Source organism: Salvelinus fontinalis, chromosome 14 (assembly GCF_029448725.1).
Source record: "Salvelinus fontinalis isolate EN_2023a chromosome 14, ASM2944872v1, whole genome shotgun sequence".
NCBI lineage: Eukaryota > Metazoa > Chordata > Actinopteri > Salmoniformes > Salmonidae > Salvelinus > Salvelinus fontinalis.
In genome coordinates this window covers 48,390,137-48,415,763 of record NC_074678.1, presented here as the reverse complement: position 1 = coordinate 48,415,763, position 25,627 = coordinate 48,390,137, and the positions used below count along the sequence as shown (strand labels likewise).

Sequence of the window (25,627 nt, the reverse complement as noted above, 5' to 3'; positions counted from 1 at the left end):
ACAAAAAAATATATATATATTCCAGGTGTAAGCATCCGTCACATAGAATCAGCTCCTTTATTAAGTACAGCAACTTGAGGCATTTGCATGGGGAAATCTTTTTAACATGGAATACAGTGTGGGCATAATATGCATAAAAGTACCAGGAATATATTTGTATGCAAGCCTCTTTAGTGTTCTTCATTCGATGAAAGAAGGAGCTCTTGGTACAGAGCTGATACAGTGTATAATCTACATCAGGGTTAGTTCATCAGACCCTTTCTTTTTGACATTGCATTGTCCCACTGTCAGAGAGTGCAGCCCTGCTAATTTGGAAGGGAAAGAACGTCCGCCCGTCGGTGGGGATTGGGAATGGGCTCAGTCGTGTAAACAGGACAATCTCATTCATTCTGCAACGGAATGTTCACTGGATAAACCACGCCGCCTCCGTATTCTAAAAACAACGCGCCATTGGCTGTTCTGTAGCCACAGCCACTGTCCACACAGCTAGTCCCTCCATTTTGGGTTGCCATGGAAATAGTCTCCTGCTGTCCTCATCCTGGGAAAATATTTCCCACCAATGGAAACAAGGGTCAAAGTGCATGGGTGAGTTCCTCTAATGAGACAAAAAGGAGTGGGGGGGGGGGATGAGGGAGTGGCTCTTCCTCAACAGGTGGGAGGGGCTTATATATAGATTGACAGGGAACATGGGCAAGGGAGTTTACAGGAAATGGAAGTAAGGGGGGGGGGGGGGGGACTACTGTCCGGGACAGTGTTGGTGTGGGCTGGGCAAGGTTCAGGTGTAGCGCGGCATCTCACACTGTTCACAGCGGTTGAGTGCAGGGTGGTTGAGGAAGGTGCATTCTTCACAGCTCCACTGGGCTCCCTCAAAGTCCTCGTCCCTCTGGGGCCCCGCGACAGCAGGCTTGGGTTTCCGCTCCCCCTCTGGGAGAGGGGCACACATACAGGCTTAGCGTCATTAACAAAGAACATGCAGTGCATTCGCACAGCATTTGGCTTTTCCCACATTTTGTTACTTTACAGCCTTGTTCTAAAATGGATTAAATCATATTTTTTCCCCTTAATCTACACACAATACCCCATAATGACAAAGCAAAAACAGGCGTAGAAATGTGTGTACAAAACATTTTTTTTTTAAACATCACATTTACATAAGTATTCAGACTCATTAATCAGTACGTTGTTGAAGCACCTTTCACAGCGAATACAGCCTCGAGTCTTCTTGGGCATGACGCTACAAGCTTGGCACACCTGTATTTGAGAAGCTTCTCCCATTCTAATCTGCAGATCCTCTCAAGCACCGTCAGCTTGGACGGGGAGCGTCGCTGCACAACTATTTTCAGGTCTCTAGAGATGTTCGATCGGGTTCACTCAAAGACATTGAGACTTGTCTCGAAGCCACTCCTGCATTGTCTTGGCTGTGTGCTTAGGGTCATTGTCTTGTTGGAAGGTGAACCTTCACCTCAGTCTGAGGTCCTGAGCAGGTTTTCATCAAGGATCTCGCTGTACTTTGCACCGTTCATCTTTACCTTGATCCTGACTAGTCTCCCAATGCCTGCCACTTAAAAACATCCCCACATCATGATGCTGCCACCACCATGCTTCACCGTAGGGATGGTGCCAGGTTTCCTACAGACGTGACACTTGGCATTCAGGCCAAAGAGTTCCATCAGACCAGAGAATCTTGTTTCTCATGATCTGAGGTCTATAGGTGCCTTTTGGCAAACTCCAAGCGGCTGTCGTGTGCCTTTTACTGAGAAATGGCTTCCGTCTGGCCACCACCATTAAGGCCTGATTGGTGGAGTACTGCAGAGATGGTTGTCCTTCTGGAAGTTTCTCGGTTCTCTTTTTTACTTTTAATAAATTTGCAGACATTTCTAAAAACCTATTTTTGCTTTGTCATTATGGGGTATTGTGTTTAGATTGATGAGGAAAATGTTTTATTTAATCCATTTTAGAATAAGGCTGTATCGTAACAAAATGTGGAAAAAATCAAGTGGTCTGAATAATTTCCGAATGCACTGCATACAGTCTTAGCATTAGTAATGGGTGGGGGGGATAAAATGATCGATAGTTATACCAAACAAAAACATAAATATGCAACAATTTCAAAGATTTTACTGAGTTACAGTTCATAAATCAGTCAATTTAAATAAATTCATTAGGCCCTAATCTATGATTTCACATGACTGGGAATACGGATATGAATCTTTTGGTTACAGATACCTTAAAAGAAATGGGCCTCACAACGGACCTCAGGATTTCATCATGGTATTTCTGTGCATTCAAATTGCCATCGATAAAATGCAATTGGTGTTCGTTGTTCGTAGCTTATGCCTGCCCATACCATAACCCCACCGCCACCATGGGGCACTCGGTTCATCAGCAAACCACTCTCCCACACGACACCATACACATGGTTTGCGGGTTGGACATACAGCCAAATTCTCTAAAACGACATTAGAGGCGGCTTATGGTAGAGAAATTAACATTGAATTCTCTAGCAACAGCTCTGGTGGACATTCCTGCAGTCAGCATGCCAATTGCACACTCCCTCAAAACTTGAGACATCTGTGGCATTGTGTTGTGTGACAAAAGTGCACATTTTAGAGTGGCCTTTTATTGTCCCCTGAACAAGGTGCACTACTGTAATGATCATGCTTCTTGATATGCCACACCAATCAGGTTGATGGATTATCTTGGCGAAGTGGAAATGCTCCCTAACAGGGAAGTAAAAACATTTGAGAGAAATACACTTTTCCAGCATATGGAAAATGGCAGATATTTTATTTCACGTGAAACATGGGACCAACACTTTACACGTTGCGGTAAACATTTTTTCACTGTACATACCGCAATATTATTTTGGGACGATAATATTTAGATATTCGACTCCAAGTATATATATATATATTTTTTAAAAATATATATAACTAGCGCTAATCAGCTGTTCCTGCGCCAAAACTCCTGGATTTTTCATCCTATAGCTTGTTCTCAATCGTGAGGCAACATGTTTTCAGCACATTTATTTCCCTAACTGACCAAAACTTGTTCTCTCAGCAATATGTTTAGAACATCAAATTGCAATATAAAAATCACAATACATATAGAATCGTGACAATCGTAATGCATATCGTATCGGCGCCTAAGTATGGTGATAATATTGTCTTGTGAGGTCCTTGGCAATTCTCAGCTCTACTTAGTATCGCACTAACAAACACAGCAGATACTACAAGCTAAACATTGGGCGTCGGGAAAACAGTAGGTTTTTTAGCCGCTACACCGCTTTTTGCCGGCAGGAGTAGACAGCAAGCCACATGAGCCGCGCAATGAAATTGAACCAGTGCAATTTTACTCTGAGCAGCGCAAGCCTCGCACGAAACCGCGCTGCTTACCCACTGGTTTCATCCAAATGAATGGGCGGGTCTCGCCCTCTGCAAAACTGGCGTGTCCGGTTCATCAACACACTACCAAACATAACAGGGGGAAAAAGTCCTTCCAATGGGATGTTAACAGAGGGCCTAACTGTGTTCAGCAAAGATCCCATAGGCATTCATGGCAAGCGCAGGGGTGCTGTCCACACTGGTGTCATGGCTAAATTCATAACCTGCTCCTTTATCCTACTACTGTCACATACAGGATCAAATTGCCACACCCTTTCCACTGCTATAGCTGGTGTGTGGTGGTGACCCTTCTGGTGCAAAATGGCTGTCGTATATCACCAATGAGGGTGAGACTATTTTGTGGTGAATAAGGCAAGTTAACCCAAAATTACAATATCAAGCACAAAATTAAATTAAGGTCATTACACCACACACACACCAATCATACAAATACACAGCACCATTTTAAAGACCTTTCTGAGAAGGAAATGCTTTCAAAAACATTTGGAGAATGTCCACACAGGGAGTCTCTGCAACACAAAAGTAAATCAACAAAAGCCATGGTCACGCGATCATTCACCACATTTGGTCTGCTGAAGGGGAGTGATCAGAGAAAATTTGAGGAAAAAACTAAAACAAGCAATATTCTGTAAAATGTAATACAAGGCATTATAAAAGGCTCATACGTGCATAAAACAAGTTATAAAGCGCTAGGCTATACCGCACAGGGGAAATCTGCAGTTCAAACAATAACAAAGCAGACACCCCACCACTGTTTTGGTAATCAGCTGAGGTACGGGGCTGGAGAAATGGAACCACTCTCAAACTCAAGAGATATAGATGCAAGGACTGACCATCCATGAAACCAAAATTATAGTTTTAACCATGTTTTGAGGCCTTACAGCAGGGCTGCCCAACCCTTTTCCTGGAGATCTACCGTCCTGTGGGTTCTCAGTCCAACCCTAATTTAACAAACCCGATTCTACTAATTAGCTGCTCAACAAGACCTTAACTAGCTGAATCAAAACTGCTAAATTAGGGTTGGACTGAAAACCTACAGGACAGTAGACCCCCGGGAAGAGGGTTGGGCAGCCCTGCTGTACAGTGTTGGTTTACAATTACGTGGTTTACAAGAAAAACAAGCTTATATTTTGGCTTCTGGATGGGGTACGACAGTTTAACAAAGATCATGAAGCATTTATAATTTATATTATTCAAGAAACATGGTATATATAATTCATTTAAGTCCAAAAACTGATGTACCAACCACAAGAAAGTCCTACCAATGTTTACAGTGGTAAAACAGACGATATTACGTTTCTCACCTTTTCTTCCTGGCTTGGGCGGTACCACCGGACCGGTCTGAATGTTCTTATAAAAGTTGTTCTCGGCTTGTGGATCGAACTTCCCTGGTGAAAAATGACACAACTCATACAGCACCTGTTGATTGACACCTGAATGTGTGCTCTTGTACATTGCATCTTCAAAAGCCCGTTTGTGTGTGTGTACCTATAGACTGCAGCAGATCCGTCTCCTTCAGGGTGCAGTCGACATCAATCTGAAGCTGTCTGTTCAGACTGCGCAATCGGGTCATTTCTTCAGGCTGGAACAGCCGTAAAACACCGGTGGGTTGGATGAGACGACAACAAAATGTAGACAACTCTATATCCTGCATTGATTTACTGTTTGTATACAAATTTTTCTTCTTTTTTTTATTTTTATATACATGTATGTAGTTAATGTGCGTGTGTTTGTATGTGTGCCTTCAAACGTGTTTGTGTGTCTATGCATTAAAATGTGTGTGTGTATGTGCAAAAAAAATAAACATGTTACGTACAATGCCTTCAAAAGGAGTGTGTATATGTGTGCACGTGATCATGCATTTAAACTTCACTGATGTGTTTATGTGCCTATGCAATCACATCTGCGTGTTGCTCCCCCCCCCCCCCCCCCCGTGTGCGCGTGTCCCCCCCTCTTACCCGGGGGATGAGGCTGCTGCTGTTGACTCGCCTGAAGCGTCTCTGGAGGGCGTCGTACTCCATGTCGTTGACGTCTGCCTTCAGCTGCTCCAGCTTCTGCCTCTCCATCAGCAGCTCCTTCAGCAGACGCTCCATCCGGGCCCTCTGGTGCAGCAGGAGAGCTGGGGGACACAGTGGTGGGAAGAACAGGGCTTCAAACAGGTGGGACGGGTCGGGAGGTGGGCCGGAAACGGCGGGCGGATGTGCAAGAATGAATACATCTGTGGTTCTGTGAGCGCAGGCACACACACACACACACACACAAGCGTATCCGTTCATAAGCCGTGCTTACCCTGGGTGTAAGCGTAGTCGTCGGAGCCCGAGCTGGAGCGGCGCGGCATGCGATTGGCGATGTGGCTGACGATGTTACCGGGCAGGGCTGAGATGGGCAGGATGGGTGCCGGTGCCAGCGCGTGATGCTCCCCCTGGTCCACCATGTTGAGCAGAGATTCAGGAGGGGAGGCCACTGGAGGGGACCCTGAGAGGGGCCTCTGCTGCTGGGCCTGGCCTGGGGACACTTTGATCTTAAAGGTGTAGCCCGCCTGGCTGCCTGGCTGGGGTGAGGAGGTGGGCCGGGGCCGCGCGGGGCACGGGTGCAGGTAGACCCCGGGGTGGAAGGCGGCAGAGCTCCCCCCGCTCAGGCTGAGGCCCCGCTGGGGTGAGCTGGGCGAGGGGCTGGTAGCCATGTAGAGAGTCTGTCCCGGGGGGCAGTGCACGGGGGAGTTGCTGCGGGTCCGCGGGCCCTCCAGGGTGATCTCAATCTGGTTCTTCAGGGAGCTCTTGGGCAGGTACGGCCGGTAGATGGGCTGCTGCTGCTGTTGATGCTGGTGGTGGTGGTAGGGCATGCTGGCCAGGGTGGGAGGACTGATGGGCAGGAAGACATGAGTCTGCTGGTGCTGGGGTTGCTGTTGGGGCTGCACCTGCTGTTGGGGCTGCACCTGCTGTTGGGGCTGCACCTGCTGTTGGGGCTGCACCTGCTGTTGGGGCTGCACCTGCTGTTGGTGCTGGGGCGAGCTATAGGGGGACTGGTAGGTGGGAGTGGTGTAGGGCGAGGGCTGATACACAGGCTGCCCGGACGAGGGCCAGGGGGAGGGCTGGGGGCTCTGGGAGGGGGAGGGCCGGATGTAGAGGGCATTACCACCACTGTTGCCATAGTGACCGGCGGGGATCTGCAGGGCCTGGGGGGCGTTGGGCAGGTTCTGTGACAGAGTGACAGTGATAGGGTTCATGGTGTAGCGAGGAACGGGCGAGTAGGTAGGGGACATACCCTGCACGGGAGGCGGAGTGGGGGTGCTGGCCGTGCGTCCCCCGTGGTCATTCATGAAGAAGGGGTTGTACCCCAGCGAGGGGGCTATGGTGGCAGGGGCCGAGAGGGGCTCCGTGAAGCCGACGCGCTGGGGCTCGATGTGACCGTCACTGGAGCTGTGCACCAGGGAGCGCCCGCCTCCGTTGGCCTTGCCCGCCTCCGAGGGGGGGTAGCCCCCTAGCTGGATGTGCAGCATGTGGTTCCGGCTCAGACGGACCTCATCCGGACTTTGGTACTCCCCATAGAGGTATCTGTTACTCTCCTGAGCTAGCAGGTGGCAGCATATATCCAGGTTATTGTTGTTCTGGAGGAGGACAGGAGACAGCATAAAAGGTTCAGTGATGGGGCCCAGACTGATGCTGTAGCCCTATAGGGGTCACTGCTCTGTGGATTTACAGAGGCATACTAACTTCCTGGGGTCATAACAGATCAACTAGACCACACAAACAACTGTCAATGTAAAAAAATAAGAAGTTGAACTCTTTATTCTCCCCAATTTCATGGTATCCAAATTGGTAGTTACAGTCTTGTCCCATCGCTGCAACTCCCGTATGGACTCGGGAGAGGCGAAGGTCTGGAGCCGTGTGCCCTCCGAAACACAACCCAGCCAAGCCGCACCGCTTCTTGACACAATGCCTCGCTTAACCCGGAAGCCAACCGTACAAATGTGTCGGAGGAAACGCCGTACACCTGGCGACCGTGTCAGCGTGCACTGCACCCAGCCCACTACAGGAGCCGCTAGTGCGCGATGGGACAAGAACATCCCTGCCGGCCAAACCCTCCCCTAACCCGGACGACGCTGGGCCAATTGTGCACCACCCCATGGGTCTCCCGGTCGCGGCCGACTGCGACAGAGCCTGGACTCGAACCAGGATCTCTAGTGGCACAGGTAGAACTGCGATGCAGTGTGCCACTCAGGAGGCGATGTTCAACTTCATATATAGGCATATATGTGTAAGCCTAGATCAGTGAAGCAGCATACAGGCATTTCAATGAGAGAATCAGTGCATGTTTGTAGCCTGTGTGAGCCCCAAATGGCACCCTAATTCCCTATGCAGTACACTAAAGCCCCTTTCCACTGGCCTTAATGGGCCCAACCTAGGTTGACTTCAAAGCATTTCCACTGCCTCCAGAAACTATATAAATGTTGCTAGGCAGCCAATATGTGACTGCAGCTGGCATCTAGCTAGCGAGATGTTGAAGAATGAAATTCACCCTCACCATGTTGTAACTAACAATACCCCATACTCTTGCCAGTGCCAGCCAGACTCAGAGACATGTATTTAGCTAGCTGACATTAGCGTTGTCGTTAGCATAAAAGGCTAGCTAGCTTAATTCCTACCTCACATGCCATGGTCTATTAGCTAGCTAGATATCCAAGCAAACCAGATGACAGCTAGCTAGCTTTCGATACAACCTGGCCAGCTAAAATACCTGTTAGCTTGTTTAGACTGATTTGCTAGCTAATGTTAGGTAGCTAGCTAGCATTGAGGGCTCTGTTCTCATAAAGGTTATTGTTTAGTGAAAAAAACGAATCAAGGATCCAGCTATGGTGGTAATTTGCTTCATGTCTAACTACTGCAGTACTGCTTGTCCATGTGCCCAGAAGAGCTAGCTATTTTTGTCCGCATCCAGCAGTGATCAGCTTGGTGGTTGCATAGTAACAGCATCACCAACCCGAATTCTAATCGAGCTGGCACCAGTCAGTTGTGAAACTGGGCTTTGCTGACTCGGATTTCCTTAGACCCAGCTCGAATTTGGCCCTAATTTTAAGAGCCAGTGGCAACAGGGCTGAAATGTTACTTTTGACCAGGGTCAAGTGATACACTATAGGGAATAAGGTGTCATTTGGGGGACACACTATAATGTGTGTGCTCATAGCTGTCTGGCTACGGTAGCATACCTGCAGAAGGCACTGGGACACTACTCCCTCTGGGATCTCGGGGAAGCGCTGCTTGAGGTCCTGCAGGATGTGATAGTCTAACTGAGGGCCTCCCTGCGCCATCCTGAGCCCACAGAGAGAGTCACTGAGCTCACAGCCCTGAACGCTGCTGCTGCACCTGTGCTCTTCTCATCCCCTACACACACACACACACACACACACACACACACACACACACACACACACACACACACACACACACTATCATGAAAAGTTCGAAACAATCTTCAGTCGTCATTGCATCACATCAGCCCAGCCACACACCAGACAACATTAAAAGTCTGCGCCTCTGTCGCCAGATCAGTGCTTTAAATAGCAACAAGGGTTAGAAGATGTGCTTACAAACGGAAGAAGGATTTTTGGCAGCTTTGGTCAGCGGTTCCTCTGCAGAAACAATGTAATTAGGCTAAACATATGTTACGGAAAGTTTATGGGCCCTAATGACCAGACAGACAGGCCGATAAAGCAGCAAGGAGAGGTTAGCCGGCTAAAACTGGTCAATAACCCCATCCGACAATTCACACAACAGACGGGGTTGGCTGCAACAGACAGACATGGCATCTGTCTCGTGTGTTAGTTTAGTCATCTCACTGCACCAAGCAACGACCTAAAATCCAAGACAGCTTGCTACCTAGCTAGATAACACGACATGCACGTCACATTGACAAGTGTTACCTACGTCAGCCAACTATTTCATACCGATCACTAACGTGTTTGCAAGCTAACTAAAAGAACAAAGCGTTCGCATCAGCATCTGTGGCATTTTAGCCATCTAAGTTACCTAACGTTATCCCGCTGCAGTTGATAATAGTGATCTGACTCAAATTCTGGTCACTCATGCTATAACGTCAACTGACAAACGTTACGTTAGTTGTTCTTATTGGTCTTAGCACGTTAACTAGCTAGCGTTACTTACACGGGGGGGAAAAACGAATGTTAAATGGCTTACAACCTAAACAAAATAGCGCGCCGTCCACATACTAACTTAGCTAAGTAACCAGAGTGACCAGCTAGCTGGCTAACTAAACTAGTTGGCTACCTACTATTGTCGTTTTTGGATAAGCGCGTTTACTAGACAAATAGGATGCGTATGTTGATTGATAACGTTAGCTAACTAGCAACCATCAAGTGTCGACACAAAACAAATCTTTAGTATCGAGTTAGAGATTAGCTAGTGATAACGTTAGCGGACAACTTCTTACTAAAGCGCCGTTGACCAGAAAGGCACACACCAACAAGTAATCGGACATAGAGAAGCTAATAACGTTAACGTATCTAGCCAGCGAATCTACAGATGTTAGCTAGCTAGTGAGCCGACTTCCACTAATTTGCTAGTTAGCTAGCTCACATTGTATCGAAACCAAGATTTAGCTAGCTAGCTAGCTAGCGTTACTTCGACTTACCATGAGCTTACTCACTCTTGTCATGGACCATTATAGCTACAGTTTCAGAGAAAGCCCATTGATCTGATATTTTCCGAAAGTGGCAGACGAATATGTATTTAACTCTTGATAGATAAAGCGATTTATGTTTCATTCCAAGACAAGGCCGTCGTCTACACAACGTACGAAATTGGATCTATCGCGATAAATGTCAACTTTTCGGAGCAGGAAGTGGTCTAAATCTAAGTTGTTGCTACTGCGCATGCTTGTCTTTTGCGCCCGGTCCAAAAGAGCCTCCCTTCTTTCCTTAATACATATGTAGATGTGGTTTAAGTACAGTAATTGTAATAACTGTATGTGAGGCGAATCCTATTGTGTGTCATTTGATATTTCCTCTTACAAGGTACACACGCATTTCGTTACACACGCAATAACATCTGTTAAATATGTGTATGTGACTAATACAATTTGATTTGACAAGGGAAGGGCGTCATGACGAGTTAGGTTATTATCGGACACAGTCCAGCCAGTGTAGGCCAAGCTTGCCCAAGTATTGTAGGCTATAGCATATAGGCCCTGGGTCATTATATTTCTTAGGCCTATTGATTGCATATTGGAAAGGTTGTTCCGTCTATGTGTTACAAATATGCAATAACAATTCAATGCAACAAATTATGCAAGACACTCCTCTTTTTAAGGCAATATTGCCTAATTGATAGCCTGCCCTGAAGACACATTTATTGACAGTTATCAAATAGCTTAAAAGTTGAATGAATAATTTTAAAAACGAGCTAATAAAAAATGGTACTATAGTTAAAAAGTCCACAGTTGTACGGCGTCATGTTGGCTGATGCGGTGGTTACCATGTAACCGGACTGGAGTCTTTTACGCAACAATGTGGACCAATGTCATGAACATGGGCATACAAAATCCCACGCTACAATTAATGAAGTTATAGGCTATGATAAAAGCAAAGTGTCATGAAACGACATATTAAATGTTGTGCGAAAGAAGAACAGGATCAACTTTCAACTGCAAATTTATTGGAGGTCGGTGATGACTGTGTTGATTACTATGATCAAACAGAGAGCAATGACGGAGTCGGTGCCTGGTCGCAAGATGCATGTAGTTACAGGATTGATATTTGCACCAAGGGCAAACTGTCCAGAAAAATAATTTCGTATCAGAGAAGAGAGTGTGCAGAGAATAAATGTGATGTCATATCGCAATCTCACCATTACAACGACCGTGAGCGGTTCATTGAACAATACAAAAGTGACAGATTGCGCCGTTTCACCTGTCACACACATATCCCTACACATCTGGGGACATGGGTGGTGCTGAAAAGCTGCGAGGAAGAGCCCCTCGATTTTACCATGCCACAAATCAGTGGTAAAAACAACAGCGCTACTGGAGACTACTTGGAGCAACAATATGCACTTATATCTGAAAAAAGAGACACGTTATCCAAACACAAACAGACGGATGAATGTAAAAAGTTATCTTCTGCATGGTAAGCAAAAAGGCTACTATCAGTCTGATGATGTGAACTTTTAGAAGTGTGCTCAAAAATGATATTTCCAATAGGCTACACTTTATTCTAGAAACCCTGGAATACATATCATAGGCAAAAGACAGATGTAAATTTCACACCAACATTGATATCATTCTCTTCTATTCTATTATGTCTAGTTTTGGTTGATACAGATTAGAGCCAGCGAAAGTCTGTCCATGCGAAATCTTATGTAAGGTTTTATTACTAAAAGACATGACACTGTTACTGAGTTCAGGAAAAACTCTGATTTCCCAACAGTGTTCAAGATGATGAAATGCTCTGTTTTACCTGCCACGCTATGCTAAGGTCATTTCAAGTGAGTTAACCTACATCTAAGTTTTACCTTCCCAGTTTACTTCCACACTAGAATGATTCATATTGCTTAACAACACTTTGAATGCTCTGTAGAACCACGAGATTGAATCTGGAGACCTTGGTTACGTCCCAAATGGTGTCCTATTCCTATACTTATACTTTATCTCTTTTTCCATTCATCTCAGAATTGTGGAGACAAGGAGCTGTCCTACTATGAGCCAATTGGCACAGTCTACTCACCTATCAACAACATGGGCATTAAGCTGCTGACAGTGCAACAAACACACACCTCGTTGGACGCCTTGCGGAGGAACCAGCGACTCAGGAGCAGCGCTGTCACCAGGAGGCACCCACGAGCCAATAAGAGTGCCACCTTAGGGGGCATCTCCCTGTCAACATTCAAAAACAACGTGGTGTGGTGTAACGGCTATCGAGAGGCCTCTTCCATGCAGACCGCCGCTCTCCCTGATGTTCCCAGTTCTTCATCCAAGAAAGGAAACAATAGGGCTAATCCATTTAGGGTCAAAGGGTCGAGAAGGCCCCTTCCAAGTCAGAAGTAAGTCCTGCAAGGACAACGCCAGAGTTGAGCTCTTAGAGTCAAGCTCTAAACTGTTCCTTAAAGCACATCAGTTGATTTTTTTAAAACAGTTTTCCCAACTGGGATAATGATGTGATTGATTGATTGATTGACTGTGATTGATTTGTCTATGATGTGGTTTATGTGGGGGAACCTAGATCTTCAGTTTTATGAGAACAAAAGTGATGTGCAGGATGAATATGTCTGTCTGTATGGTACGTTGCAGTGGGACCAGGCTTGGCCGCTCCTTTCCCGAGTCATCTCCTCCCAGGGGAAGATCCATCACCCCAGGCAACCAGCTCTCCTCCACCACCCCCCTACCTCCATCGCACCCCTGGAAGTCCAGCTCTACATGCTACCTGACCCCTCCAGAGTTGGCACCCACTAAGCCCCTGGTGGTCCAGCAGAGGAAAAAGAGGTCAGTCATGTCAATGCAAAGTAACAGCCAGACTATGACCTGATAACCAGGGTTTGAGGATCAAGGCTATTTCTATCATGTTGACTCATGTTGATTCAGAAAATCCCAAATTGAGATTTAATTCAGGAACACCTTACTTCAAGCATGCAGGTATAAGACCTTATGATCTGGTTATTATGCATTGTAACTTGTCACGAGTATGTATGACCCCCTTATGATATCTTATTATCCTCTCATAATGATTGTGACTAAATAACAGCCATTTGTGAGCATTATAGATTATAGATTGCATTGACATTGTGGATGACTGTATGTTGTATTGTATTAACCTGAATGTCATTCTCTCCACAGATGGTGCCCTCTCCAAGATGGTGAGAGGGTTGGCTTTGCAGAGATTTTGTTGAAACAGAGGATAATGGTATTACATTAAATGCAGTTACATTTTCTATGCTAATGTAACAGAAGCTTCCGTCCCTCTCCTCACCCCTACCTGGGCTCGAACCAGGGACCCTCTGCACACATCAACAACTGCCTCCAACAAAGTATCGGTACCCATCGCTCCACAAAAGCCACGGCCCTTGCAGAGCAAGGGGAACAACTACGTCAAGGTCTCAGAGCGAGTGACGTCACTGATTGAAGCGCTATTAGCGCGCACCCTGCTAACTAGCTAGCCATTGCACATCGGTTACACTAATTCGTATCATACAGACTCTTTGCTCCTTGTCCTAAAACTAATACATAGGAAAAGTTATAAATGTGTTACCTTCTATGTACTGTGTAATTCATTCCCTTTACAAATAACAGGTGCACTGCCAACTTTATCCATCACCACTAGAGGGCAGCAGTGACTGTTACTAAAGCTTTGGATCGTGATTTATTACAGTCGGTAATAAGAACATCCACTTGTTTCCCTGAAATCGAAAAAAATTAGGGGTACATATGAAGATTAGTAACTCAACATTTGTTTTGATATGTATATTTCCAAAGAGAATGGATCAATTATGGAACAGAAGATTTGCATATATTTAAACAGGAGAATGGATCAATTATGGAACAGAAGATTTGCATATATTTAAACAGGAGAATGGTGTGAAAACATAACAATCCCAGTTTATTGATAAATGGTGAACCTGATTTCTATGTCGGCATAATATTACTACTACACTGTATTGGTCATTGAGTTCAAAGTTGACAAGTGTTTACTGAATTATATCAGCACATAAATAAAAGAAGCTGGTCTACAATATAAGATCGCGACAGAATCTCAGGTTACCAAAATTGCTCACGCTTTTCAAATGGGTAAACCAGAGTCAATCGCTGACCCAGATCAGAGCTGTGGATCATGGAAAAGTTATTTGTAATTGATAAGTCAACTGCTCTGCTTCTGGGCACTTGGTCACCGAGCCAGGTCTCACTTGTCATGGGCCTAAATATAGCCAGTGGCTGTTAACTGATAGCGCTGACATTATACAGTGCCTTTGGAAAGTATTCAGACCTCTTGATTTTTTCACATTTTGTAACGTTACAGCCTTATTCTAAAATGGAGAGGGGGAAAAAACTCAGCAGTCTAAACACAATACATAATGACAAAGCAAAAACAGTTTTTTAGAAATTTTTGCAAATGTATGAAAATAAAAACAGAAATACCTTACTTAATAAGTATTCAGACCCTTTGCTATGAGACTTGAAATTGAGCTCAGGTGCATCCTGTTTCCATTGATCATCCTTGAGATGTTTCGACAACATGATTGGAGTCCACCTGTGGTAAATTAAATTGATTGGAAAGGCACACACCTGTCTATATAAGGTCCCACAGTTGACAATGCATGGCAGAGCAAACACCAAGCTGTGAGGTCGAAGGAATTGTCCGTAGAGCTCTGAAACAGGATTATTTTGAGGCGCAGATCTGGGGAAGGGTACCAAAACATTTCTACAGCATTGAAGGTCCCCAAGAACACAGTGCTCGCCATCATTCTTAAATGTAAGACGTTTGGTTGGAACCACCAAGACTCTTCCTAGAGGTAGCCGCCCGGCCAAACTGAGCAATTGGGGAGAAGGGCCTTGGTCAGGGAGGTGACCAAGACTCCGATTGTCACTCTGACAGAGTTCGAGAGTTCCTCTGTGGAAATGGGAGAACCTTCCAGAAGGACAACCATCTCTGCAGCACTCCACCAATCAGGCCTTTATGGTAGAGTGGCCAGACAGAAGCCATTTGTCAGTAAAAGGCACATGACAGCCCTCTTGGAGTTTGCCAAAAGGCACTTAAAGACTAAGACCATGAGAAACAAGATTTTCTGGTCTGATGAAACCAAGATTGAACTCTTTGGCCTGAATGCCAAGCGCCACTTCTGGAGGAAACCTGGCACCATCCCTACGGTGAAGCATGGTGGTGGCAGCATCATGCTGTGGGGATGTTTTTCAGCGGCAGGGACTGGGAGACTTGTCAGGTATGAGGCAAAGATGAACAGAGCAAATTACAGAGAAATCCTTGATGAAAACCTACTCCAGAGCGCTCGGGACCTCAGACTGGGGTAAAGTTTCACCTTCATACAGGACAACGACCCTAAGCACACAGCCAAGACAACGCAGGAGTAGCTTCTGGACAAGTCTCAGAATGTCCTTAAATAGCCCAGCCAGAGCCCGGACTTGAACCCGATCGAACATCTCTGGAGAGACCTGAAAATAGCTGTGCAGCAACGCTCCCCATCCAACCTGACAGAGCTTGAAAGGATCTGCAGAGAAGAATGGGAAACTCCCCAAATACTGGTGTGCCAAGCTTGCAGAGTCATACCCAAGAAGGTTGCAATTGTCACGGTCGTCATAATGAGGAGACCAAGGCGCAGCGTGGTAAGCGAACATAACTCTTTAATAAAATAGAGAACACTGAACAGAACTAAACAAGACAACAAAACGAACCGTGAAGCAATATGGACCTGAATATGGTCCCCAATCAGAGACAACGATAAACAGCTGCCTCTGATTGAGAACCAATCTAGGCAATCATACACATATAAACACCTAGACTAGAAAAACCCCTAGACATACAAAAAACCCTAGACAATACAAAAACTAAACAAACCACCCTTGTCACACTCTGACCTAACCAAATAATAAAGAAAACAAAGATAACTAAGGTCAGGGCGTGACAGTACCTCCCACCAAAGGTGCGGAGTCCCGGCCGCAAACCTAAACCTATATGGGAGGGTCTGGGTGGGCATCTAACTTGGTGGCGGCTCTGGTTTTGGACGCCGCCCCCATTCTTTACACTTATCCCTCCGCCCTTGTAGCACTGACCCTTGGATCATCGCCGGAGGCTCTGGACTGCGGATCCTCGCCATAGGCCCCGGGCTGGGGACCCTCGCTACGTGGATCATCGCCAGAGGTTCTGGACTGGGGACCGTCGCTGGCAACCTCGGACTGGGGACCGTCGCTGGAGACCCCAGGCTGGGGACCGTCGCTGGAGACACCGGGCTGGGGACCGTCGCTGGAAACGCCGGGCTGGGAATCGTCGCTGGAGACCCCGGACTGGGGACCGTCGCTGGAGACCCCGGGCTGGGGACCATCGCTGGAAACCCCGGGCTGGGGACCGTCGCTGGAGGTTCCGGACTGTGGCCCGTCGTTGGAGGTTCCGGACTGTGGCCCGTTGTTGGAGGTTCCGGGACTGTGGCCCGTCTTTGGAGGCTCCGGACTGTGGCCCGTCGTTGGAAGTTCCGGTCTGTGAACTGTCGCCGTAAGCTCTGGACTGGGTACTGTTGCCAGACGCTCTGGACTGGGTACTGTCGCCGGACGCTCTGGACTGGGTACTGTCGCCGGACGCTCTGGACTGGGTACTGTTGCCGGACGCTCTGGACTGGGTACTGTCGCCGGACGCTCTGGACTAGGTACTTTCACCGGACGCTCTGGGCTGGGTACTGTCACCGGACGCTCTGGACTGGGTACTGTCGCCGGAACTGGTGGTACCGGGCTTGTCACACCCTTGTCACACCCTGACCTAACCAATTAATAAAGAAAACAATGATAACTAAGGTCAGGGCATGACAGTAATCGCTGCCAAAGGTGCTTCAACAAAGTACTGTCTAAAGGGTCTGAATACTTATGTAAATGTAATGTTTACGTTTTTTATTTGTAATAAATTAACAAACATTTCTAAAATCCAGTTTTTGCTTCGTCATTATGGAGTATTGTGTGTAGACTGATGAGGGGAAAAACAATTGTATCAATTTTAGAATAAGGCTGTAACCTAACAACATTTGGAAAAAGTCAAGGGGTCTGAATACTTTCCGAAGGCTTTGCATCTACTTACAGAGACACCTAGAGGAAACAGAGGTAATTTTGGTCCCACCGTGCAAATCATTGGAACCAGATTTCACCCTTGTGCCCTGTTCAAAAATGTGCCCAAGATTTGTCTGGAAGGATCTGGAATGGCAGAAACGGTTCTCAAAAATAATCTTGAATTCCCATTTTTCGTGTCTCTCAATAACATAGTTTAAATTAACAAGACTATGTAGGCACAAACTAATAATAAAATAAAAATACTATTCCATTGCAACTATTCCATAACTTGTTACTCTGTTGTGGAAAGATTTATAGTCCTTGAATGATAGCTATAATCCAATGTGATCTCCTGTAGGCTCTCTATGCTAGCAGCAACATAACCAGAGACTTACACCTGTCATAGTGGCCTCTCACCTGTCAAGTCCCCCTTGCAGCTGAGCTCACACACACCACAGCTGGGACTCTGTGACATTCCCCTGAAACAGCACCTTCCCATGGATGTTGTAGTGGCCATAATGTAGTTCAGTAGAGCACAGCACCAATCTCTGGACTGTAAAAAATAAAGGTTTACAGCAGTGGACCTCTACAAATCCTTCCTTTAAAGCGGAAATCAGCAGTTGAAACAATAACAAAACGTTCTCCCCGTTCCCATTTTGGTAAAAAGCTGAGGGATAGGCCTGGAGAAATGTATCCACTCTCAAATTCATAGGCAGCACTATGGATGCAATGACTGACCGTCCACGATATCGAAATTCTAGTTTTAAATATGTTTTGAGGCTAAACAGTGTTCGTTGACATTTACTGTGTATAACAACATTAGAGCAAAACAAGTTATAATGAGCCGTATTCTTCAAGAATCAATGGGTAATATTATTAATTTACAAGTCCAAAAATGGATGTAGCAACTTCAGGTTACCCCTTTAAAGGGAGAAGTCTAATGACAGTAAGTCCCCGATCCCAGTAGCAAAAATTCAACAGAAATGGCTTGATTTGCTCTCTACGTTTGTGTTTGGGGGGGGGGGGGGGTCTTATCTTGCCACTTCAAAAGCAAGACACTTGTCTGTGTGCCACCACAGTTAACCGCACGGACAAGGCAGCTCCTGGAAAGGAGAGGCCCCACCAGGTCACAGGGGGTCATGACATGCCGGCCGTGTCGCAAGACACTAGTCCAGTCTGATACTGCTGCCCCGCAGTCAGACCTGCCACCAGTTGGCAGCTTTCATCCACAACTTTCATCTCGCTTTACACACGTGTATGTGTTGTCTGTTTCAGCAGCTGAGCCAATTATAGATAGGCAAGCTACTCATCGATACAGACATCTCTCTTATGTTGATTTCACATAAAGACATTCTGATGTATTGGTCTATCTTGTGTGACAAGATATACCAATACTTTGAGGGAAAAGCGATGTACATATAGTAAGTAGTATCTTAGCTTGGGTATCATTTTGGCAGGGGTATCATATTATATCACACTTACCAATTAAAGTTAATTGAATTATTACGGTGGTGGCCATCACTAGACCAGTGCCTCTGACCCAGCATAGTGAAAGTCTGACGAGACGTTCCACTCCAGGGCTGGACAGACATAGGGGTGTGTGGGCCGTACCATTCTGAGGCTGGTCGAAGGGGTGTTTGGCCGTGCCACAGCAGCTGAGGCTCAGGCCTGGCCTGATTCAAGCGACCTGTCGCCAGACTTGATTAGGTCCCACAGCTGTGGGGCTATTTAAGGCAGTCTTCTTGTTGTCCCTGATGGCTTGAGGGTCTCTGGTTGGGACCAATACCATTCAGTCTTGGGATTCAAGGAACTGACTCCACCGTTCACACTACCCACTGCCCCAAGAGAGGAGGTGGATGGATGAGGTGGGGTGAACACTAGAGAGCAGCTGTATGACACTGGCACCCGTTGCTTTTTTCACATCATAGTAATCCGTGCTCTTGAAACACTATTTGGTGTGTCCCCAGCTTTGATGACATAACTTCTTCAGTGGACCTGTGTCAAAGACAGTCCCCACAACTCCCCAGTGTCCTTCTTCTCTGTAACCTGAGCAAAGTCTCACTGTGTCCTATCTGTCAAATCAACGATTTAACATCTTACATCGTAGTAAACAGTAGGCCGATTACAGTGTGTCTTTTATACTGATTGTGACCTGTAGCACTGGTGATGCATGCTGGTCTGGCTGAGTGATGCATGCTGGTCTGGCTCTCAGTTCCAGACATTAGCTGGAGAGTTGACTCTTGGCATGCTGGTGGCTTTCCCAAAGACCGGTGCACTCTTAAAACCATCTCAGTAACTGAGTGAAAATGTTAACATTAAGTAATTTTTTGTATATTGACTGACGACATTGGCATCAATGTCTCTGAGTTATCGGGGTTTCTTCCCATTCTATAACTCTATAAAATCACTGCTTATAACATCTCTGCATTTAGACCAGAAAGGAATGACATTCCTTTTCGATGAAACATTTATTGTTCGATGTGTGACGGATGTCCTTCCCTTCATGCTAATTTGTTTGAAGGCCCAATTTCAATTCATGATGTGGTTGTTATGAACAGTACTTCAAATCAAATCAAAATTTATTAGTCACATGCGTCGAATACAACAGGTGTAGGTAGACCTTTTAGTGAAATGCTTACTTACAAGCCCCTAATCGACAATGCAGTTTAAAAAATACGAATAAGAATAAGAAATAAAAGGAACAGGTAATTAAAGAGCAGCAGTAAAATAACAATAGCAAGACTATATACAGGGGGTACCGGTACAGAGTCAATGTGCGGGGGCACTGGTTAGTCGAGGTAATTGAGGTAATATGTACATGTAGATGTACATGTACATCAATAACAACAGAGAGTAGCAGCGGCGCAAATGAGGGAGTGGGGGGGGGGGGGGGGGGGGCAATGCAAATAATCAGGGTAGCCATTTGAATAGATGTTCAGAAGTCTTATGGCTTGGAGGTAGAAGCCGTTTAGAAGCCTCTTGGACCTAGAGTTGTCGCTCCGGAACCGCTTGCCGTGCGGTAGCAGAGAGAACAGTCTATGACTAGGGTGGCTGGAGTCTTTGGCAGTTTTTAGGGCTTTCCTCTGACACCGTCTGGTATAGAGGTCCTGGATGGTAGGAAGCTTGGCCCCAGGGAAGAACTGGGCCGTACGCACTGTCTCGTTGTTGTCGGTGATCAGGCCTACCACTGTTGTGTCATCGGCAAACTTAATGATGGTGTTGGAGTCGTGCCTGGCCGTGCAGTCATGAGTGAACATGGAGTACAGGAGGGGACTGAGCACGCACCCCTGAGGGGCCCCTGTGTTGAGGATCAGCGTGGCGGATGTATTGTTACCTTTTTCTTTTTTTAAATGTATTTTGTTTCACCTTTATTTAACCAGGTAGGCCAGTTGAGAACAATTTCTCATTTACAACTGCGACCTGGCCAAGATAAAGCAAAGCAAAGCATCAAAAACAACACATGGGATAGACAAACGTACAGTCATTAACACAATATAAATATCTATATACAGTGTGTACAAATGGAGTAAGATTAGGGAGGTAATGTCACGCCCTGGCCATAGAGGTTTTTATTCTCTATTTTGGTTAGGCCAGGGTGTGACTAGGGTGGGCATTCTAGTTTCTTTATTTCTATGTTGGTGTGCTTCCCAATCAGAGGCTATCGTTGTCTCTGATTGGGGATCATATATAAGTTGTCCTTTTTCGTTTGGATTTTGTGGGTAGTTATTTTCTGTTTAGTGTCTGCACCTGACAGAACTGTTTTCGTTTTTTTTCTCTTTGTTATTTTGTTAGAGTGTTTTTTGATTAAATAACACTTACCACTTAAACACTTACCACGCTGCGTTTTGGTCCATGCATTCCGACAATAGCCTTGACAGTACTACCCACCACCAAAGGACCAAGCAGCGTGGAAAAAGGGACGAGTGGACATAGGAGGAGATCCTGGATGGAAAAGGACCCTGGACGCAGGTCGGGGAGTATCGCCGTCCGAAGGAGGAGATTGAAGCAACAAACGCGGACGGCGACGTTAGGAGGAGTTGGAGCAGCGAGGCAGGAACGAGAGGCAGCCCCCTCCCACCAAATAAAATTGGGGGGGACACGGGGAGATTGGCGGAGTCAGGGTTCAGACCTGAGCCAACTCCTCAGACTTACCGTGGGGAGCAAGTGACCGGTCAAGCACCATGCTATCCGGTTCTGAGCACCATGCCTTCAGTGTGCATCCACAGCCCGGTGCGCTCTGTGCAAGCTCCCTGCAGTGGCCGTGCTAGAGTGGGCATTCAGCCAGGACGGAATGTGCCGGCTCAGCGTTCCTGGTCTCCGGTGTGTCTCTCCGGCCCAGGTTATCCTGCGCCAGCTCTACGCACGGTGTCCCCGGTTCGCCAGCACAGCCTAGTGTGGCCTGTTCCAGCTCCCCGCACTTGTCGGGCTACAGGGGGTATCCAGCCAGAACGAGTTGTGTCAGCGCTGCGCTCCAGACCTTCGGTGCGCCTCCACAGTCCAGTGTGTCCTGCGCTGGCTCTACGCACTATGCCTCCCATGCGCCGTCATAGCCCAGTGCGTCCTGTGCCAGCTCTCAACACTCACCGAGCTAAAGTGAGTATCCAGCCAGGATGTGTTGTGGTAGCTCCACTCACTAGGCTGCCAGTACGTCTCCTCAATCCGGTGAGACCTGTTCCGGCGCCACGTACTAAGCCCTCCAGCGACGGTCCCCAGTCCGGAGCCTGCAGCGACGGTCCCTAGTCCGGAGCCTGCAGCGACGGTTCCCAGTCCAGATCCTCCGGCGATGATCGGTGGTCTGGTTCCTACGGCGATGATCTGCGGCCCGGTTCCTCCAGTGAAGTTCCATGCACCAGGGCCGCCACCAAAGCGGAGGGATCTGCGGGCAGAAGGGGGTCTACGTCCCGCACCAGAGCCGCCGCCGTGAAGGGATTCCCACCCAGACCCTCCCCTTTAGAGTCAGGTTTTGCGGCCAGAGTCCACACCTTTGGGGGGGGGGGGGGGGGGGGTACTGTCACGCCCTGGCCATAGAGGTTTTTATTCTCTATTTTGGTTAAGCCAGGGTGTGACTAAGGTGGGCATTCTAGTTTCTTTATTTCTATGTTGGTGTGGTTCCAAATCAGAGGCAGCTGTCTATCATTGTCTCTGATTGGGGATCATATATAAGTTGTCCTTTTTCGTTTGGGTTTTGTGGGTAGTTATTTTCTGTTTAGTGTCTGCACCTGACAGAACTGTTTTCGTTTTTTTTCTCTTTGTTATTTTGTTCGAGTGTTTTTTGATTAAATAAATATCGTGAACACTTACGACGCTGCGTTTTGGTCCATGCATTCCGACAAGAGCCCTGACAGGTAAGGCAATAAATAGGCCATAGTGGCAAAATAATTACAATTTAGCATTAACACTGGAGTGATAGATGTGCAGATGATGATGTGCAAGTAGAGATACTGGGGTGCAAAAGAGCAAAATAATAATAATATGAGGATGAGGTAGTTGGGTGGGCTATTTACAGATGGGCTGTGTACAGGTGCAGTGATCGGTAAGCTGCTCTGACAGCTGATGCTTATAGTTATTGAGGGAGATATAAGTCTCCAGTTACCTACCCTTACCACTTGGGGGCGGCCCTTCAGGAAGTCCAGGATCCAGTTGCAGACATAGGTGTTTAGTCCCTGTGTCCTTAGCTTATTGATGAGCTTCGAGGGCACTATGGTGTTGAACGCTAAGCTGTAGTCAATGAATAGCATTCTCACGTATGTGCTCCTTTTGTCCAGGTGGGAAAGGGCAGTGTGGAGTGCAATAGAGATTGCATCATCTGTGGATCTATTAGGGCGGTATGCAAATTGGATTGGATCTAGGGTTCTGGGATAATGGTTTTGATATGAGCAATGACCAGCCTTTCAAAGCACTTCATGGCTACAGACGTGAGTGCTACGGGTCGGTAGTCATTTTGGCAGGTTACCTTAGTGTTCTTGGGCACAGGGACTATGGTGGTCTGCTTAAAACATGTTGGTATCACAGACTCGGACAGGGAGAGGTTGAAAATGTCAGTGAAGACACTTGCCAGTTGGTCAGCGCATGCTCGCAGTACACGTCCTGGTAATCCATTGGGCCTGCGGCCTTATGAATGTTGACCTGTTTAAAGGTCTTACTCACATTAGCTGCAGAGAGCGGGATGAAACAGTTGTCGGAACAGCTGGTGCTCTCATGCATGTTTCAGTGTTATTTTCCTCGAAGCGAGCATAGAAGTAGTTTAGCTCGTCTGGTAGGCTCGTGTCACTGGGCAGCTCTCGGCTATGCTTCCTGCCACATCCAACGAGCGTCGAAGCCGGTGTAGTATGATTCGACCTTAGTTCTGTATTGACGCTTTGCCTGTTAGATGGTTTGTTGGAGGGCATAGCAGGATTTCTTATAAGCTTCCGGGTTAGAGTTCATCTCCTTGAAAGTGGCAGCTCTAGCCTTTAGCTCAGTGCGGATGTTGCCTGTAATCCATGGCTTCTGGTTAGGGTTTGTATGTACAGTCACTGTGGGGACGATGTCATCGAAGCAACTTATTGATGAAGCCAATGACTGATGTGGTGTACTCCACAAATCCCGGAACATATTCCAGTCTGTGCTAGCAAAACAGTCCTGTAGCTTAGCATCTGCTTCATCTGACCACTTTTTTATTGACCAAGTCACTGGTGCTTCCTGCTTTAATTTTTGCTTGAAAGCAGGAATCAGGGGGATATAATTATTGTCAGATTTGCCAAATGGAGGGCGAGAGAGAGCTTTGTATGCGTCTCTGTGTGTGGAGTAGAAGTGGTCTACCGTTTTTTCCCTCTGGTTGCACATTTAACATGCTGATAGAAATTTGGTGAAACGGATTTAAGTTTCCCTGCATTAAAGTCCCTCTGCCACTAGGAGCGCCGCTTCTGGATGAGTGTCTTCCTGTTTGCTTATTGCAGAATACAGCTCATTGAGTGCGGTCTTACTGCCAGCATCGGTCTGTGGTGGTATGTAGATAGCTACGAAAAATACAGATGAATGCTCTCTAGGTAGATAGTGTGGTCTACAGATGACCATGAGATACTCTACCTCAGGCGAGCAAAACCTTGAGACTTCCTTAGATATCGTGCACCAGCTGTTGTTTACAAATATACATAGTCCGCACCACCCCCCCCTTGTCTTACCAGACGCTGCTGTTCTATCCTGCCGATACAGCGTATAACCAGTTGTATGTTGATGATGTCGCCGTTCAGCCACAACTCCGTGAAGTATAAGATATTACAGTTTGTAATGTCCTGTTGGTAGTTTAATTTTCCTCGTAGGTTGTTGATTTATTTTCCAACGATTGCATGTTAGCTAGTAGAATGGAAGGTACAGTGCCTTGCAAAAGTATTCATCCCCCTTGGCATTTTTTGTATTTTGTTGTATTACAACCTGTAATTTAAATGGATTTCATTTGGATTTCATATGATGGACATTAACAAAATAGTCCAAATTGGTGAAGTGAAATTAAAAAAAATATATTGTTTAAAAAATAAAAATAAAAACTGAAAAGTGGTGCGTGCATATGTATTCACCCCCTTTGCTATGAAGCCCCTAAATAAGATCTGGTGCAACCAATTACCTTCAGAAGTCACATAATTAGTTAAATAAAGTCCACCTGTGTGTAATCTGTCATGTGATCTCAGTATATATACACACCTGTTCTGAAAGGCCCCAGAGTCTGCAACACCACTAAGCAAAGGGCACCACCAAGCAAGCGGCACCATGAAGACCAAGGAGCTCTCCTAACAGGTCAGGGACAAAGTTGTGGAGAAGTACAGATCAGGTTTGGGTTATAAAAAAATATCTGAAACTTTGAACATCCCACGGAGCACCATTAAATCCATTCTAAAGAAATTGAAAGAATATGGCACCACAACAAACCTGCCAAGAGAGGGCCGCCCACCGAAACTCACAGACCAGTCAAGGAGGGCATTAATCAGAGAGGCAACAAAGAGACCAAAGATAACCCTGGAGGAGCTGCAAAGCTCCACAGCGGAGATTGGAGTATCTGTTCATAGGACCACTTTAAGCCATACACTCCACAGAGCTGGGCTTTACAGAAGAGTGGCCGGAAAAAAGCCATTGCTTAACCTCTCTTGGGCACGTGAGACGGTAGCGTCCCACCTCTTCAACAGCCAGTGAAACTGCTGGGCGCCAAATTCAAATACAGAAATACTCATTATATAAATTCAGAAAACAAAACATATTTTACATAGGTTTAAAGATTAACTTCTTGTGAATCCAACCACGGTGTCAGATTTAAAAAATGCTTTACGGCGAAAGCATACCGTACGAGTATTTGAGAACCTAGCCAAATCATTACAAACAGTAGCCAGCCAAGTAGAACAGTTACACATGTCAGAAATAGAGATAAAATGAATCCCTTACCTTTGATGATCTTCATATGGTTGCACTCAGCAGACATTCATTTACTC

At 46.4% G+C, this 25,627-nt stretch overlaps 2 protein-coding genes across 5 annotated transcripts; one reads left to right on the top strand and one right to left on the bottom strand.

Moving 5' to 3' along the window:
- Nucleotides 1–38: 38 nt before the first annotated feature.
- Nucleotides 39–10,262, bottom strand: tab3 (TGF-beta activated kinase 1 (MAP3K7) binding protein 3). 4 transcript variants are annotated; one of them, XM_055862167.1, is made up of 7 exons: nt 10,053–10,258; nt 8,611–8,785; nt 5,694–7,011; nt 5,363–5,523; nt 4,893–4,986; nt 4,709–4,792; nt 39–924 (listed from the first exon to the last, which is right to left on the bottom strand). In XM_055862167.1, the coding sequence occupies exons 2-7, from the start codon at nt 8,710–8,712 to the stop codon at nt 776–778; spliced, it is 1,908 nt and encodes a 635-aa protein (XP_055718142.1). In that variant the 5' UTR covers nt 8,713–8,785; nt 10,053–10,258; the 3' UTR covers nt 39–775. The 4 variants fall into 4 exon arrangements, with proteins under 4 accessions (XP_055718142.1, XP_055718139.1, XP_055718140.1 ...); XM_055862164.1 differs by having other exon boundaries at nt 835–4,792; nt 10,053–10,261; XM_055862165.1 differs by lacking the exon at nt 10,053–10,258 and adding an exon at nt 8,992–9,089 and having other exon boundaries at nt 835–4,792.
- A 137-nt stretch (nt 10,263–10,399) lies between these two features.
- LOC129811055 (uncharacterized) lies at nt 10,400–13,365 on the top strand. The gene is made up of 5 exons (XM_055862172.1): nt 10,400–11,544; nt 11,845–11,902; nt 12,087–12,457; nt 12,705–12,896; nt 13,248–13,365. The coding sequence occupies exons 1-5, from the start codon at nt 11,012–11,014 to the stop codon at nt 13,324–13,326; spliced, it is 1,233 nt and encodes a 410-aa protein (XP_055718147.1). The 5' UTR covers nt 10,400–11,011; the 3' UTR covers nt 13,327–13,365.
- Nucleotides 13,366–25,627: the final 12,262 nt, after the last annotated feature.

Excerpts from the sequence above, each read along its gene's own strand:
- tab3 (XM_055862164.1), bottom strand. The coding sequence starts at position 8,712 with ATGGCGCAGGGAGGCCCTCAGTTAGACTATCACATCCTGCAGGACCTC. Across the intron at positions 7,012-8,610 it reads TGTCCCAGTGCCTTCTGCAG|AACAACAATAACCTGGATAT; the intron begins GTATGCTACCGT and ends GTCCTCCTCCAG. Across the intron at positions 5,524-5,693 it reads CGACTACGCTTACACCCAGG|CTCTCCTGCTGCACCAGAGG; the intron begins GTAAGCACGGCT and ends TGTGTCCCCCAG.
- LOC129811055 (XM_055862172.1), top strand. The coding sequence starts at position 11,012 with ATGAAACGACATATTAAATGTTGTGCGAAAGAAGAACAGGATCAACTT. Across the intron at positions 11,545-11,844 it reads AAAAAGTTATCTTCTGCATG|TGTTCAAGATGATGAAATGC; the intron begins GTAAGCAAAAAG and ends ATTTCCCAACAG. Across the intron at positions 12,458-12,704 it reads AGGCCCCTTCCAAGTCAGAA|TGGGACCAGGCTTGGCCGCT; the intron begins GTAAGTCCTGCA and ends GGTACGTTGCAG.